General features: G+C 46.0%; 1 protein-coding gene and 1 long non-coding RNA gene across 4 annotated transcripts in view; one reads left to right on the forward strand and one right to left on the reverse strand.

Moving 5' to 3' along the window:
- Positions 1 to 10,052, reverse strand: part of HBP1 (HMG-box transcription factor 1) — a 33,209-nt gene extending 23,157 nt beyond the window's left edge. The window contains exons 1-2 of one of the 2 annotated variants that reach the window (XM_002712037.5): positions 9,907 to 10,052; positions 1,558 to 1,741 (exon numbers count right to left, since the gene is read on the reverse strand). In XM_002712037.5, the coding sequence (XP_002712083.1) occupies positions 1,558 to 1,741; positions 9,907 to 9,921 (199 nt within the window). In that variant the 5' untranslated portion in view covers positions 9,922 to 10,052. Of the gene's footprint in view, positions 1 to 1,557; positions 1,742 to 6,112; positions 9,006 to 9,906 lie in introns of those variants that run through there. The other variant, XM_051849691.2, reaches the window with a different exon arrangement.
- A 48-nt stretch (positions 10,053 to 10,100) lies between these two features.
- On the forward strand, positions 10,101 to 14,206 carry LOC138849034 (uncharacterized). 2 transcript variants are annotated; one of them, XR_011387367.1, is made up of 2 exons: positions 10,101 to 10,286; positions 13,962 to 14,206. It is a non-coding gene; the product is annotated as an uncharacterized lncRNA (long non-coding RNA). The 2 variants fall into 2 exon arrangements; XR_011387366.1 differs by lacking the exon at positions 10,101 to 10,286 and adding an exon at positions 10,337 to 10,888.
- Positions 14,207 to 15,529: the final 1,323 nt, after the last annotated feature.

The raw sequence follows: 15,529 nt of genomic DNA on the forward strand, positions 1-15,529 counted from the left end.
TGTGCCAACATTTTTTTTTAATATTTATTTATTTATTTGAAAGGCAGAGATACACAGAGAGAGGAGAGAGTGATAAGACCATCAGCTGGTTCACACCCCAGATGGATGCAAGAGCCAGGGCTGGGACAGGCCAAAGCCAGGAGCTTCCTCTAAGTCTCCTATGTGGGTGGCAGGGGCCCAAGGCATTGGGCCATCTTCTGCTGCTTTTCCAGGCCATAGCAGAAAGCTGGATCAGGAGTGGAGTGGCTGGGACTCAAACCAGCATCCATATGGATGCCAGCGCTGCTGATGGCAGTTTAACTTTCTATGGCACAGTGCCAGCCCCAATATCTTTCAACTCTGTTTTTCCATGAACTTTTTAAATTATCCTTGTATAGTTCCTATTCAGGCAAATATTCCAAAGAGCCTATTAAAACCAAAACTTACAAGAAAGCACTGAATCTAAACATCCATTCATTAAACTGACTAGAAGGTAGTCCCCTTTTATGGAGCAGCCCAGGAGTTCTAAAACACAATACCAATTTAAGATAATGCCACCCTAATATTCAAATAATGCTATAGCTATTTGCCTTCCCTAATTTCCAGCACCCCTCCTTTGATCGTCATTTCTTTATTTATTGTACAGGGTTCGTTCCTGTCTTTCAAGATCAGGAAATTAACTACTTTTTAACTGAAATCATGGGTGGAAGGCAACAAGTTTTCGATTCCCTTGGGTATGATTTCCTCCTGAAACCTAACACATGATGGCTCTGAATCCACTATTTGAGTAAAATGGTGCTCCTTGCTCAACAATAACCACAAGGCAATGGATATTAAGGCCCAGAAAAATCTCTGGCAAACAGATTATGTCCTGAGACCTTCAGGGTCTCCAAATTCCCAAATGTTATTGTAGCACATAACCTCCTCCATTTCAGCATAGTAAAATGAAGACAGTCGTCTCTTCCTCTCGGGGTTTTTACGAGCATTACGGACAACTACATACTAAATGGAGACAAAGCTGAGCAGAAAGGCTGGGCAGTGAGCAAAGGTCACTCAATAGCTATTTACTCCTGAGCACAAACCTCAAAGCGACACAATCTAAAACACTCTCAACAAACCAACACAGTTCTGTAGGCCACCTCTGGGGTAATTCAGCCAGAGTGATCACCGCAAATAACTGCAAACATCAGATCCTCATTTTCCTATCACACCAACTGAATGGCCAGGAAGAACACCTAACCATCAGGGGTTAGGTGTTCACTAGGTGATGTTTCCCAAGTAGTATCTTTCGAAAAATCACATAGCTGAGTTTTCCTGAGGTGTTTAGTTCAATCTTTACATACGAAGCAAAGCAGTTAAGTTTAATAATTTGTAAATAAGTCTATGGTAACTATCAACAACCCAAACTCATGTTGATTTTAAGTAGCATTTCAACAGCACTAACAAGACAATGTTGAAAATTCCCAAGAAACAAAACCACCACACACTTTTTTAAGCAGTCAAGATAGGTGGAGAAGCTGAGCAAATTTTAAAAGTAATCTGCATTTGAGTGAGATCCCTAAGTGATATTTTGTTTACCAAGCTCCATGTGCTCATCACAGGAGTTATATCCAGGTGAGGATGGCAAATTCTCATTACACTGCAGCAACTCCAGTGAGTCATTCATTCCTGAAGCTCTCTTGTCCATTACCAGCAGGAGTTTCTGTACTGCATTAGGCATCTGATTTGTCTTCACTTCCCACACCATGTTATGGGGCTCCGACTTAAAATAAAAATAATATAAGAACACAGTGTCAAGTCACGCAATCTGGAGAGAGATACAAGTATAAATAATCAGAGACATCACAACACTGTATTAACTTAATCATACATTGCCCTTTGTGTGTCCCTCAAATCACAGGGAGACCAGGACAACTCTGGCTCCCCAGAATCTTGGCCTGCCACTGCATACCTCAGCACTACATGACTAAACCTCAGCCCAAAGGACTGTTACCTTGAACTTCTAGAATTCTCTTCTTGTAAAGTATAAAAGCAGAATTACAAGTACTTTTATTTCCTTAACCTGGTAATTCTCCTTTTAGTTGTAAATACTGAGACTAACAAGATATTTTCTCATGTAAATCTTATTTAAAAGAAATTAACAATCTTTTCTCAATTAAAAAGAATGGAGAAATATTCTATTTACTGAAAATTTTAATTTCTCTGTTCACCAACTGTGTTCATTATTTTGTTTCCTCTTATTCTGAAAGTGGACAGCTTTAACACACTTAAAAGAAACTTAGATTCTCTCGCGAGCTTTTAAGGGGTCAGCATTGTGGCGCAGGTTTAAGCAGGGTACCCAGCTACAGCCCAGACCAAATAAATCATGTATACTCTAGGCGCAGATCTAAAAATCATTTATTACAGAATACATGTGACTCTGTATGCGTCAAGGGTTGAAGAGAATCACTGATAAAGCTAAACGAGCCCAGTCCATCACCTGCATGCCCGCCAGGGAGAAGGCGGGGTCTGAGAATCATGGTAGACACCTAAGAAACAGATGTGCCTTACTAACTACGCTGCCTCCAGCACCAAATCTGTGGGAAATTATCATACCCCAGCAGATCTCCTCTAACTATACACTGAGACTGATTAATCAGTACGTTGCACTAAGCTGAAAATGTGTTAATTTTTTTTGAATGCCTCAAACACCTTTTAGGTAGATAAAGTATTATTTGCCTAAAGTAATGGCATGATACACAACTTGTCATAATATTTCCCAGAGAGCAAACTGCTAAAGCTGAATCCCTACCCAGTCTCCTATGTCAACTACTTAAAATTAACTATTCCATTTAAGACACTAAATATCCAAAATATATAGTGTTGTCCTACCTCAGTCATAAATCATTTAAACAGAAGCCATTTTATCTTTTTTTCCCCACTTTGTATCATTTGCCCTAAACTTTTTTTTTTTTAAAGAGTTAAATAGAGAAGGAGATAAGATGTCTTCCATCCACTGGTTCACTCCCCAAATGGCTGCAATGACCAAAGGCTGGGCCAGGCAGAAGCCAGGAGCCTCTTCCAGGTCTCCCTCATGGGTGCTGGGAACCAAGGACTTGGGCTATCTTCCACTGCTTTCCCGGATGCATTAGCAGGGAGCTGTGTCAGAAGTAGAACAGCTGAGACCCAAACCAGCACTCATATGGGATGCTGGTGTTGAAGGCAGCAGCTTCACCTGTTGTACCACAGTGCTGGCCCCAACTTTAAAAAAAAAAAAAAATTATTTGGAAGAGTTCCAGAGAGAAGAGAGAGAGATCTTCCATCCACTGGTTCACTCCCTAGATGGCCACAACAGCCAGGGCTGGGGCAGGACAAAGCCAGGAGCTTCTTCTGGGTCTCTCACATGGGTGGCAGAGACCCAAACACCTGGGCCACTTTCTGCTGCCTTTCCCAGGCACAACAGCGAGCTGGATCAGAAGTGAAGCACTTGGAACACAAAAGGGGCCCATATGGGATGCTGGCGTTGCAGGCAGAGGCTTTACCTGTTATGCCATGATGCTGGCCACTGGCCCTATTTTAAAGATGAAGATGTTTATTGAGTAGCTCAGTCACTAAGTCACGTATTTAAATGGTGATCAAACTGGAATCAAATTCCATGTTTCCTTACATCTAGCCCAAAGCCCTTTTCACTATACTCTAATACATCTTATAGCTGAGACTGTGTAAGGCTCTAAAGCAATGCATGGAATAGGGCCATTTTTGAGGAGTCTAAGTCGACAGCATTCAAGAGTATAAGAAATAAGGCAATACAGGGTTTGGCTCCATGTATATTTAATTGTCATGCACCTGCTAATCTGTATCTAGGAATCTGAAACAGTCAGATACAAGCAAATACTTTCAAAATACTACTTACAAGAGTGGAAAACTAGGAATAGCATGTTCAGCAGTAAGAAGGTAACTGAATTTTAGTACATCACCAATGATGTATTCAATGATATGGATCTTGTAAAAGATGAAATAAGAAAACGCTTATGAACTTGTTAAGAAGTATTTTTAAAAGATGAGCATGTGGGCATGTGTGTATGAAAAAGAGATTTGAGGGGGCGGGCGCTGGAACACAAGGTGAGCTGCTGCTTGGGAGACCTGCACAATCTCCTATCAGAGTGCCTGGGATGGAATCCTGACTCTGCTTCCAGTTCAGCTGCCTCCTAAAGTGCACCTTAGGAATGCTGCAGATGATGGTTTCAGTACCTGGGTCCCTGCTACCCACCTGAGACCTAGAAGCAGTTCAAGACTCTTGGCTTTGGCCTGCCTCAGGCCTGGCTGTTCCAAGCATTTGGGGAGTGAAACCAGAAGAAAGCAGATGGGATGGACCAAGGTCTTGGGCCTCTGAACCCATGGGAGACCCAGAAGAAGCTGTGGCTCCTGGTTTCAGATCAGCTCAGCTCCAGCTGTTGCGCCCATTTAGAGAGTTAACCAGGGGAAGGAAGACCTCTCTCTCTCTCTCTTTCTGTAACTCTTTCAAATAAATAAAATAAATATTAAAAAAAAAAAAAGCAAATGTCACAGTTCTGTAAAAGATGAAGGCTTGGCTATAAATTTTTTTTGTTTTCTTTTATTTTTAAAAAGGAGGTCTCCCAATGAAAGATACTCATATTTGGTAAAGCACAAGATGAAATCAGAAAAATGTAAACCCTAGTATCACCAGAAAGGAGACTGGCCTTTGTGTCATGTGGTCAAGACACTACAGCTGTTAGAGACACATGGCAAGGTAGACCAGCATCACAAACTTCAATCTCAGGTTAGGAAGATGTTTGTGCAGACAACAGCACTCTGCAATCAGGCTGCCTGCAGTTATATACTGTATCTGCCACTTATTAGCTATATACTTTGAAGATTTACTTAAAATACTCACGCTTTTTGTAAAATGGAAATAAGACATCTATCTCATTGCTGTAAAAACTCAGTACTACTAAGGTTTGTGTTGCTGGAAGTCACCAGACAACGTGGGAGCACAGAGGTCCAACAAGATCAGAACCATACCTTAGGCATACTCTCCACTCGATACAAAATCATACTGAAACACAATATAAACATGCAGAACAACCTTTCCCATACTGAAAGGAAGAGCAGGTTAAATAAGAGGACTCATACTCCCAGTTCTGTCAGGGAAGTCACCTGCCTCCAGCTTACTGTGCAAACATTCTTAGGAAAGAAAAGGTAAATGGTAGTATACATCCTTATTTAGTGATTCCTAAGAGAAATAGTCATTCTACATGAGTTCTTTAATATTAACTTAGGAGATTTTAACTCTTTCCATAAAAATCTTGTAAGATTTGAAGTATACAGGACACAACCTATTTTGATGACTTAAATTCTAATGGACATGGGACAGGCGCTGTGGTGTAGTAGGCTAAGCCTTCACCTGCAGCACCTACATCCCACATGGGTGCAAGTTCATGTCCTGGCTGCTCCTCTTCTGATCCAGCTCTCTGCTAATGCCCTAAAAAAGCAGTGTAGGATGGCCCAAGTCCTTGGGCCCCTGTACCCACGACCCGAAGAAGCTCCTGGCTACTGGCCTCAGATCAACCCAGCTCTGGCCGTTTGGCGAGTGAACCAGCAGATGGAATCTCTCTCTCTCTCTCTAACTCTACCTCTCAAATAAATAAAATATTTTAAAAAGACTAAAAGAAATCCTAAGGAACATCAGTACTATGTGTCACATACAGATGTCAGCTGAATTAGTCAATACCAACTGCAATCTCTTATTTTTTTGGTTAAGATTTATTTATTTGAAAGGCAGAATGACAGAGAGAGAGGCACTGGATACAGAGAGAAAAGATCTTCCACCTACTGGTTCACTCCCAAAATGGCTACAATTGACCTCTCTGGGTCAGGCTGAAACCAGGAACCAGAAACTCCATCTTGGTCTCCAAAGGCTCAAGCTCCAGGACCACCTTCCACTGCTTTCCCAGGTACCCAGCAGGAAGCCGTCTCAGATGCAGAGCAGCTGGGACTAGAACTGGTGCTCCCAATATGGGATGCAGGAGTCACAAGCAGCGGCAGCGTAACCAAAGTGCCACAGTACTGACCCCCCCACACATACCCCCCAACCAACTGCAATATTAAACTTTGAAAATGTCCCATTCTTTACCTTTCTTATGAAATTCAGAGGTGGCACTACACATCTCTCTCCAGTGCTATCCTGTGTAGACGAGCAGCACTGCTCTCGGGGCCACAGCAGCACAGGTGTAGTGTGTTCTTCCCCCTCCCCTGCAGGGCTCTCCAGCTTCCTCGTTCTTCCCTATCACCATTCACCCAGTACACTACCACCTCCTTGCAACTTCCTTATTTCCTTCAGCACTTAGTTATCTACCACTGTGCTACCACAACACTCCAGTGAAGCTGGAAAAGCATTTCGACTTCAAAGCAGAGCCACTTACAAATAACAAGAGGGACCAAATAAACACTTGTTGAAGTAGAGCTCTGTGTGTCTGTACCCTAGCTGATCAAGGCTCCTAAGTCTGGTCTTCAGGTAACTGAGGCTTTGCTGCCATTAAACTACTGAGCAGTCAGAGTGCCTGGACTACCAATACCAGAGGAGCCTCACTGGCGCTGGGTGCTGGAGCTAGCACCACCATACTCTACTGACCTCACACGGTGAGCGTGAGAAATAAGCAAAGCACTTGAAAACATGCACAAATAGACTCTCCAGAGTGCCTCATTCTTCGGCCAAACTACTTTGGGGGAAAAAGGCAGGCTGCTCACACAGGAAGGAATACCAGAAGTGTCCTGATTCAGAAATACCCCCCATCCACTGCACCAGCTAGAGATTCATTTTGATAAACAAGCTCCTCTTTCAAATATTTCTTGGCAGAACTAATCCTATTGTTCATTCATGCTTGTCAACAAAGCTTCCCTTTTACACTAGTTAACTCCGCACGTGTCATCTCTGTACTAGATCAGTGATTTTCAAAGAGATGAGTCAAATTCTACAGAAGTTGTTCTTTGAAATGTCATGTCCAATCTTGGCAATTTTATTGGGTGAGGATTAGAAGGCCCTATTGCTTTTGTTACACAAACTTTTAGGAGCAAAAATCCACAAAATCTCTTAACCACAGGCCTAACTACTCTCACTCCGACCTACTGATCCGCTCTCTTGTCTGATTCCTCACCATCCCACTGTCAATCCAGACTTCCCGGCAGCCTCTTCCCTAGACTCCTCTAATTGTGAAGGAAGGACACCCGGACCAAGTCCTCAGCACACCCTCCAATTACCGTAGGAGAGGGAGTGCAGGAGGAACTGAGACACTGAAAATGGATTATATAACTCCAAGTTAAAGCAAGCCTCCCTACCTAACTGTATTCAATGAAACTTTCTACCCCAAAAGCAGTTGAAAGGCATTAATGCAGTTCTTTCAGAATCTTTTCCATGAAACTTCACTTTTTTTCCCCACCAAAGTGTTTCCACAACTCTACTTTGGCACTACACTCAGAAAAAAACAACTCCCATAACAGATAATGTTTTGGTAAAATACACTACTGCAGAACACCACTCAGCATCATTATGTCCCTACATTTCACCTTTATGCCTGAACTGTCCTGTCTGTCCCTGAGGCTAGTACCCTCTGCCACCAGAATTGCAGCAGATGTAAAAATACCGCTACAGGTCACATCCTTGCCTTTGGCGGGCACTGTTCAATCGCATCTATACAAGTTCTTACTACAAGCAGCCATTGCCAAAACTGTTTAACAACTGTACTGTCATTCAAGATAAGTCATATGACAGAACTTGAAAACATCTAAACATTCAATTATGAAATTTATTTTCCTAAATTTGATTTTAATCCTAAACATTTTCACATTACTGATCATAGCTATAGTTTTTCTTGAATTTTGTGATTTACAATTTTTCTACATTGTTTCCCCATTCCAAATAAATATTTACTTTCATACTTTAAAAAAAATGAAAAGCAGGCACTGTCTCTTTAAATATGGCAGTAACTTCAGGTAATTTATGCTCAAAAAAGTAATGATACTTTCATGTTAAACAGCGACACAAGAGACCAGCTTTCCATTAACCCTAAAGAATGTACAGGGCTTGGCAGTTTATTCATTCATAAATCCATTCCATCTGTCTTCTTCACTGGGCACTTGGATAACAAGGACGCAGTGCAACGAAGTTAATATACAGTAATGAAGGCGAAGTTTAAAGGAACAGGATCCTGTCTAGGTCGGGAAGGTACACACTGGGAAGTGTGTAAGTTTGGGGAGACTGCGCAGGAAATTCTGGGACAAGGAACACTGAACAAAGGAAAAGGGATTTCCACGCAGGAAAAAAGCAACCAAGATGGCAACTTGAAAGTGAAATCAAAAGTTCGTTCTATAATCAGTCGTCACAACAAACAGCACTTTGAAGTGGTTAAATGGCGTCCTCAAAAGCACCAAGTAGCTGAAAAACTTCAAGGATGTAACGCTGGAACGTAATCCAAACGTCTTCGGAACCGGGTCAAATATCGCCTACTGGCAACAACTGACTTCAACAAAGGAAACGGAACAGATGACCCTAACACTCTGGTTTACAAAATAAAGACGAGGAACAAAACCAGAATCAAAAGCACCAAGGTATACATTCCACGTAAACACGGTCAACAGTAAAAACAGAAAAATGTTCACAAATGTTAAAAGGTTCCGATTCTCAAAAGGCAGCTTTAACTGCAAAGCTACAGCTCCGCTGTTCGGAGGAAAAGACATCTACAGCAGTTGTTCGGAACCGCTGGGAGCATTCCATCGCTTCCCAGAAGGTGCAACTCCAACTCGCGTGGGTTTTTTTGCTTTTTTTTAAACTCTCCTCCAGTCCAGGCACCAGCACATCCTGCGCCAAAAAAAAAACTTTGGTGCGCGGCCCTTGGGTCGGCGCGGCTTCCCGCACGACTCCGGCGGAACACGGAGCCCGCCTCCGGGGGCGACCACCCCCCAGCACGGCGAACGCTCACAGCCCGGCGGCGCCCGCCTCCGCTCCGGTCCCGTCTTCCGCGGAGCCTGCCAGGCGGGGCCTGGGAGCGCCGGCCAAGCCTCCGCTCTGGGTCACGCCGAGTCCATCCCCCACCCTCTTTCGCCATTCATCGCGCGCCCTCCCCTCCCCCCATCATGTGACCGCAGCCCGGACTCCGGGCTTGTTTTTCCCCCGGGCTCCGTCTCACTGCGCAGGCGCCGCGGAGCCCATTCATTCGAACTGCGTAACAATGAGCCCCGGGGCCCAGCTGCTCCGCGAGCTCCCCAGCTCGGCCCGCGCCCCTCAAGGCCCGGGTGGAGGAGGCGGCGCCTCTGTGGGGGGGGGGGAGGGAGAGATCCCCCCCCACCCCCGGCCAGCCCCCCACTCCGGCCTACCGCCGACCCTCCGCCCACAAGCCTAGAGTTGGAAGTCAAACTTTCCTGGGCAGCCCCGGCCCCTTCCCCCGCCCCAGCCCGCCCCAACTCCGCACCCGGCCCGGCCACCCACCGCGCCAGCGGGCCCCGAACGCAGTCCTCGCCCAGCCTCCTCCCTTTCCCCGTCCGGGGACCCCCTCTCGCGCCGCCGCCGCCGCGAAGCGCCAGGCGCGCTCGCAGGAGGTGCCGGTCCGGTGGGCTCGCCGCGGGCAGCGGTTGGACGGCTAACTGCGCCCACTCTGAAGGCAGTCCCTGGAGGGGAGGGAACGCGGACCCAGGCTCGCCCGGCCGCCCCATCCCCTCGGGCTCCTGCCCCTCCCTTCCCCACCCCCACCCCTTCCCGAGCCGAAAGACAACAAACGCGCCGCGGAGTGCCGGCAGCCTCGGTGCGGGCCGCCTTGACGGCGACAACACCACCGGCAGCTCGCGGATCCTCTCTGCGACTGACGCTGGCCTCCCCGGTGCGGGTTACGGCTTCCTTCGCCACTCTTACTCCTCAACCGAAACTTTCCTACTTACCAAACCCGTCGCCATTACCAAGTCTTTCAAGCTTCGTCTTCCCCCTCCCCTCAAGCCCCCGGGGGGTTGAGCCTCCTCCCAGCTCTCTCGTCCTCTTATTGGCCCGCAGAGCTGCCATTCGGTCTTTCCACTTATCCATTGGGCGATACCACGGCCCTTCTCGGGGGGTGGGCATGTATTGACTTTTGTGTTGTGTTTACTGGACGAGACAGCGTGTCAGTCACTGGGCTAAGCGCTCCGGATTGGACTGCTGCCGAGACTCGGGGGACCCTAACCAAACTTTGCCCGCGAAGTGGATTGTGGGTTCGTAGTCTCAGCCTTTCTCGGCGCCTGGGAAGGCTAGGCTGGCGGAAGAACCGGTTGGACTACATATCCCAGAGGTGCGTGCACAGCACACTCTTGATAGTAAACAAGAGTCATAGGGACACGTGTATCAGCTCGTTTGTTTTGGTGTCTGGGACAAAAGGGAGGGGGCGGAGGAAGGGAGTGTTTGAAAGCTTGGGCCTCTTCGCTTCCTCTGGGCCTGTGCTAGCGCTCAGAGGCGGCCTCAGCTTTTCGCAGCACCCGTGCCTGGCCTTGGTCAGCCAGAGCCGTTCGCCGCGCAAAGTCTGGCAGGGGGCCAAGGTATTGTTTTAGGGCGAGGGGAAGGAGATGACTGTACAAGCGGAAGCGGCGCGGCTCGCGAGGGCTTCAGTCACCCACACATCGTGGTCCCAGGCCCGGCGAGGATGCTGAAGGTGCTGCCGGGGCTCCTCCCGCGATGGGAAGAACCGGGATTCCTTCATCCTGCTCCTTGCCTCGCCACCCTCCTTCACACAGCCCCTGGGGACCGCCTTTGTCGATTCTATGCCGGTGAACGCCAGGCGCCCTCAGGCGTGGGCATGCACGGTGCTGGGGGGCGAGACACCCAGGGCTTAGCGAGTTGACGAAGCTGTTAGCGGGGAACACGTCCGTGATGGCTTGCACCAAGCTTCCTCGTTGGGTAAGGCAGTACAGAGGAGGGCCGAGCGTGACTTAGACAGGAGTTGGCAGTCGTCAGACGTGGGTTTCTGCGGTGAGCTGTCGTGGGCCATTCTTCGCCTGCCGAGGACGCCCCGTGGACGGCAGAGGCCGCTCTGACTCACGGCGGGAGGAGGCTGGCCCGTCGGCTTTGCAGCCGCCCGCGCCTCCAACATGGCTGGCGGCCGGGCGCGGGGGCCGCCGGCGCGCCCCTGCCGCTTCACGCCGGCCGCATTGCAAGGGCGTTGGTAGGAAGCTCTGCTCCCCTCGGGGCTTCTGCCGTCTGCATCGTCTAAGAAAAGAGAAGTCGGTATTGGTGAGAAATCCGTAAGCAGACTTTGGGAAAGAGCCCGAAATCATAGCTCTCTTTCTTGAATTTTTTAATTCTACCAGAAAGCCACAGGAGCAATCGAGAATTACAGAATAACCCCTCCCCATACGGTGAAACAAGTTTCCAAATTCCTTTAGGGATACTCTGTTGGAATCGTTGACGTGAGATTGTTTATAAAAAGTCCTCCCTCCCCTGTGATCAAAGGTGTACTTTCTGTGTCCTTAATTAGCAACCAAACACTTTATTTAGCTTACTACGATAAAGACAGCCAAAAACGACGCTTGTTTTTTTTTCCCCTAAGGAAAAGCTACAGTTTAAATGTTATCATCTTTCAGAGATGAATGGAGTGACTGTGTCTCTGCTACTTTGTTGTTTTCTTCTCCCCTCCCCCAACCGTGGAGGGTCCTAGTGCCCCATCATTAAAAATATGAACTCCAACATTTAATTTCTTGACCGAAAAAGAAAAAAATGCATGTTCACCTGATCACTTTAAATCGAGGTCTAGGATAACTTATGTCTAAGGCACTAATTCCAAGAAACCTAAAAGCTTTCCTTCCCCAAAAATGACTTCTCAGGAGCAACCCTTGTATCTATCTTCAGTACACAGACTGTGAGAGTTGATTCTGACGAAGCCTTATTTTAAAAAACTACTTGAATGGATTTACCAAAAGCTTTAGTGTTTTTTTTTTCTTTTAAGGACACAGGACATTTAAATTCTTTTTTTTTTTTTAATTTTTATTTTTTGACAGGCAGAGTGGACAGTGAGAGGGAGAGATAGAGAGAAAGGTCTTCCTTTGCCGTTGGTTCACCCTCCAATGGCCGCCGCGGCTGGCGCGCTGCGGCCGGCACACCGCGCTGATCCGATGGCAGGAGCCAGGAGCCAGGTGCTTCTCCTGGTCTCCCGTGGGGTGCAGGGCCCAAGCACCTGGGCCATCCTCCACTGCACTCCCTGGCCACAGCAGAGAGCTGGCCTGGAAGAGGGGCAACCGGAACAGAATCCGGCGCCCCGACCGGGACTAGAACCCTGTGTGCCAGCGCCGGTAGGCGGAGGATTAGCCTAGTGAGCCGCGGCGCCGGCCGACACTTAAATTCTTATCTGGTTACTGTATATGTTTACCCTTGAAGAGCACTGGAAAGCTTTTTCATTTTTCTTTCAGAAAATGTACTCAGTACGTTATGTGTTGAACACTGTTTTAAGTGACAAGAATGCAAAGACAGGAAATCTTTTTCAAATGCTTTAGCTCATTGTTGACCCAGTGTGTCAAAAAGTGACAAGTTGAACTCAGTTCAGTCACAGCTGATGAAGGAGTGCGATTAGAATACCTGTAGGCAGACAATTCACCCTGAGACGCTCAAGCACCCGCAGTAGCGCCTCCTGTGTGTTTCACAAGGACATCCCCATTAATTCTTGAGTAACCAGCACAACCAGCCAACTCTTGTAAGCCAGTACAGACCTAGGAAGACCTCCTTAGAAATTTTTACATAGGTAAATTACACTTCTTGAACTAAAACAGACATAATTACAGATTTTATCTGTCCTTCGGATGCTTCCATGATAAAGCTGGCGCTAAAAATCAGTTTCGTCAAATAACACCTTCTGTTGGGTAGTGTAGGCATGATATACATTCGTAGACACATGCACACGCAAAGTCTGTGCCAAAATATGTCAGACATTGTCATCTCAAAATGTCTTCTCAGCAGTTTGTAAAATTCTGTTGTCATAAAAATAAAGTTCTAATTTGTTAAAAATGGTTAAAAAAAATTAGATCAGTCCTATTTAGAAGTGAAATTAAGTAATATATTTCCTCTGATTCCACAATATCTGGCACACCAGTGATTACTTTGCTAGACTAAGAAATAAGATGTTCAAGCACATGGAATTTGCCTGAATATTGAGAATATTGCTCTTCAAATTGTCTAAACAAAGGAAGTCACTCAAACAAGTACGAAAATTAGGAAATAGAGCACATGTATAATCTACAACATTAAGCACCCAGATTTTTTATTTCGTTCCTTCGTAGACTATTTGAATGCTCACAAATATCCTTCAGGGTAGCTGACTGTAATTTGAAACGAGTGAATTTTATAATTAACTTAGGTCAAAGTACTCAGGTAAACTCAAGTTGTAATAAGGTGCCTGGGCGCTAATGAGGGCCATTTTAGAACTTAGTCATTAGTACGCGTCCCTTATGCTTGTAATTCCTGATACAACTAAAGATCTAGATTTTGCTCAGTTGTCCATAAAGCAAGACCTTGCTTCAGTGGCTGACCAGGGGGTGTCTGAAGACTAACTATTAGGAAGAGGAAGGAAGGAATGATTGCTGGGTTTCTGGCTTGGGTAATGGTGGTATACTGATCTTGGAGAGAACGGGCACCAGCAAGAGGGCAAAGCATAAGCTTTCTTTGCGGGCCCAAATGTTGAGTACAGGGTCCTATGGCCAGCTGCAACTCTGATAGCTTTCAGGAGATCCAAGTCTAGAGGAAGAACCCTGGGTGTCCTCAGCCGTAGAAGAACTATATCCTCGATGGCTCAGCTGCCCTGCAAACATTGTGGTGGAGTTGCCTAAAGTGCTGGTAATAAAAATGTATTTGGAGAAGGCAATAAATCTTCATTTCGCTTCCCGTTGGTAAAAGCAAGCTCAGTGGGGCTGATGCTGTGGCATAGCAGTTAAAGATGTCACCTACAGCGCCAGCATCCCACATAGGCACCCCACTTCCCATCCAGCTCTCTGCTGATGTGCCTAGGAAACCATCAGAAGTTGGCCCAGGGGCCCAACACCCACGTGGAAGACCCGGAAGAAGCTCCTGGCTCTTGGCTTCGGATTGGCCCAGCTCTGGCCAGTTGCGGCCAACTGGGGAGTGAAGCAGCAGATGGAAGACCCCTGTCTCTCTCTCTCTGTCTCTCTCTCTGCCTCTCCTCTCTCTGTGTAACTCTTTCAAATCTTTTTTTTTTTTTAAAGCAAAGTCAAAGAACTGTTCTCATGCCCTTCATTAGAATGTTCTAGAGTTAAGAATTCCTGTTACCTGATCTGTTTCACAGAAACCCCCACATAAATATTTTATTCTTGCATGTACTTGGTATCCTAGACTCTTTTTTTTTTTTGATTGTTGGTAGTCAAAATTATCACATTTTAGGAACAGTTAAGCTGACATAGAACAATTACAATTGTAAGAATACTATGGATACAGTTTTCATCACCCAGTGCTGTGCCTTCTTGTGTTACACTGTCCCTGCCCCATTGCTCGCCATCTCTTACACATTTTTGGTCTGGTCCATAGGAAGCAATCAGTTGTACATAGATGACTTTTGAACAAAAGAATGAACAGTGACCAAGGAAAGTGACAATATGAATTTCCTAAAATACAGTTGTACAGTATACGCTAATGCTGTATGTCATATGCCTTTTCAAAAATAAATGCGATCTTCTCACATTAAAATAATTTGGTTTTCATTTTATTTGAAAGGCAGAAAAATGAAGGGAGATCTTCCACCCACTGGGTCACTCCCGAAATGCGCATCAACACTCAGGGCTGGGTCAGACTGAAGCCAGGAGCTTGGAACTCAGTCTGGGTCTTCCATGTAGATAGCAGGGACCAAGTACCTGAGCCGTCATCTGTTGCCTCCCAGAGCCACATGAGCAGGAGGCCGGATCAGAAGTGCAGGAGCCAGGGCTCAGTCCAGACAGGGAGCAGACTTCTTAACTACCATTTGAACACTGACTTTGTTCAACAGCCTTCACGTGCTGTAGGCATCACTTCCTCTATATAGTCATTACAGGTTGAGGATCCCTAATCTGGAAATCCAAAATGCCCTGAAATGTGGATTTCCAGAATACAGACGCTCACCTGGTAAAATCTGTGTGGCTATTTCAAAATCCAAAAAAACTCTGAAATCTGAAAAGCTTCTGGTCCTAAGCTCTCCAAATAGTCAACCTGTACTCTTATTAGAGACCAGGCTTCCTCTTCCAGCTGCAAACTATGATAAGCATTACTCACTTTTGTCTTCCCCACTGAGCCAGTTACACAAAGATGTTTTTCTAATTATGACACTTTAACTCCTTCTAATTACATAGTATACCATGACGCACCACAGCAATAAAATGTGGACTATGTCCATCAAAATTTTAAGATCAGCTTTAAAGAGCAATTAGGAGCAAAAAAAAAAAAAAAAAAAAAGCCACTGATACTTCTGTGCTGAGTACCTCTCCTAAAATAATGAAAACCTCATTTGGCCTTTGTAAAGGTCATTTGTTTAGATTTCAAGAATACAGTCGCCGTAAGAGAGATATACTT

Source organism: Oryctolagus cuniculus, chromosome 3, assembly GCF_964237555.1.
Source record: "Oryctolagus cuniculus chromosome 3, mOryCun1.1, whole genome shotgun sequence".
In the NCBI taxonomy this organism is placed as follows: Eukaryota; Metazoa; Chordata; class Mammalia; order Lagomorpha; family Leporidae; genus Oryctolagus; species Oryctolagus cuniculus.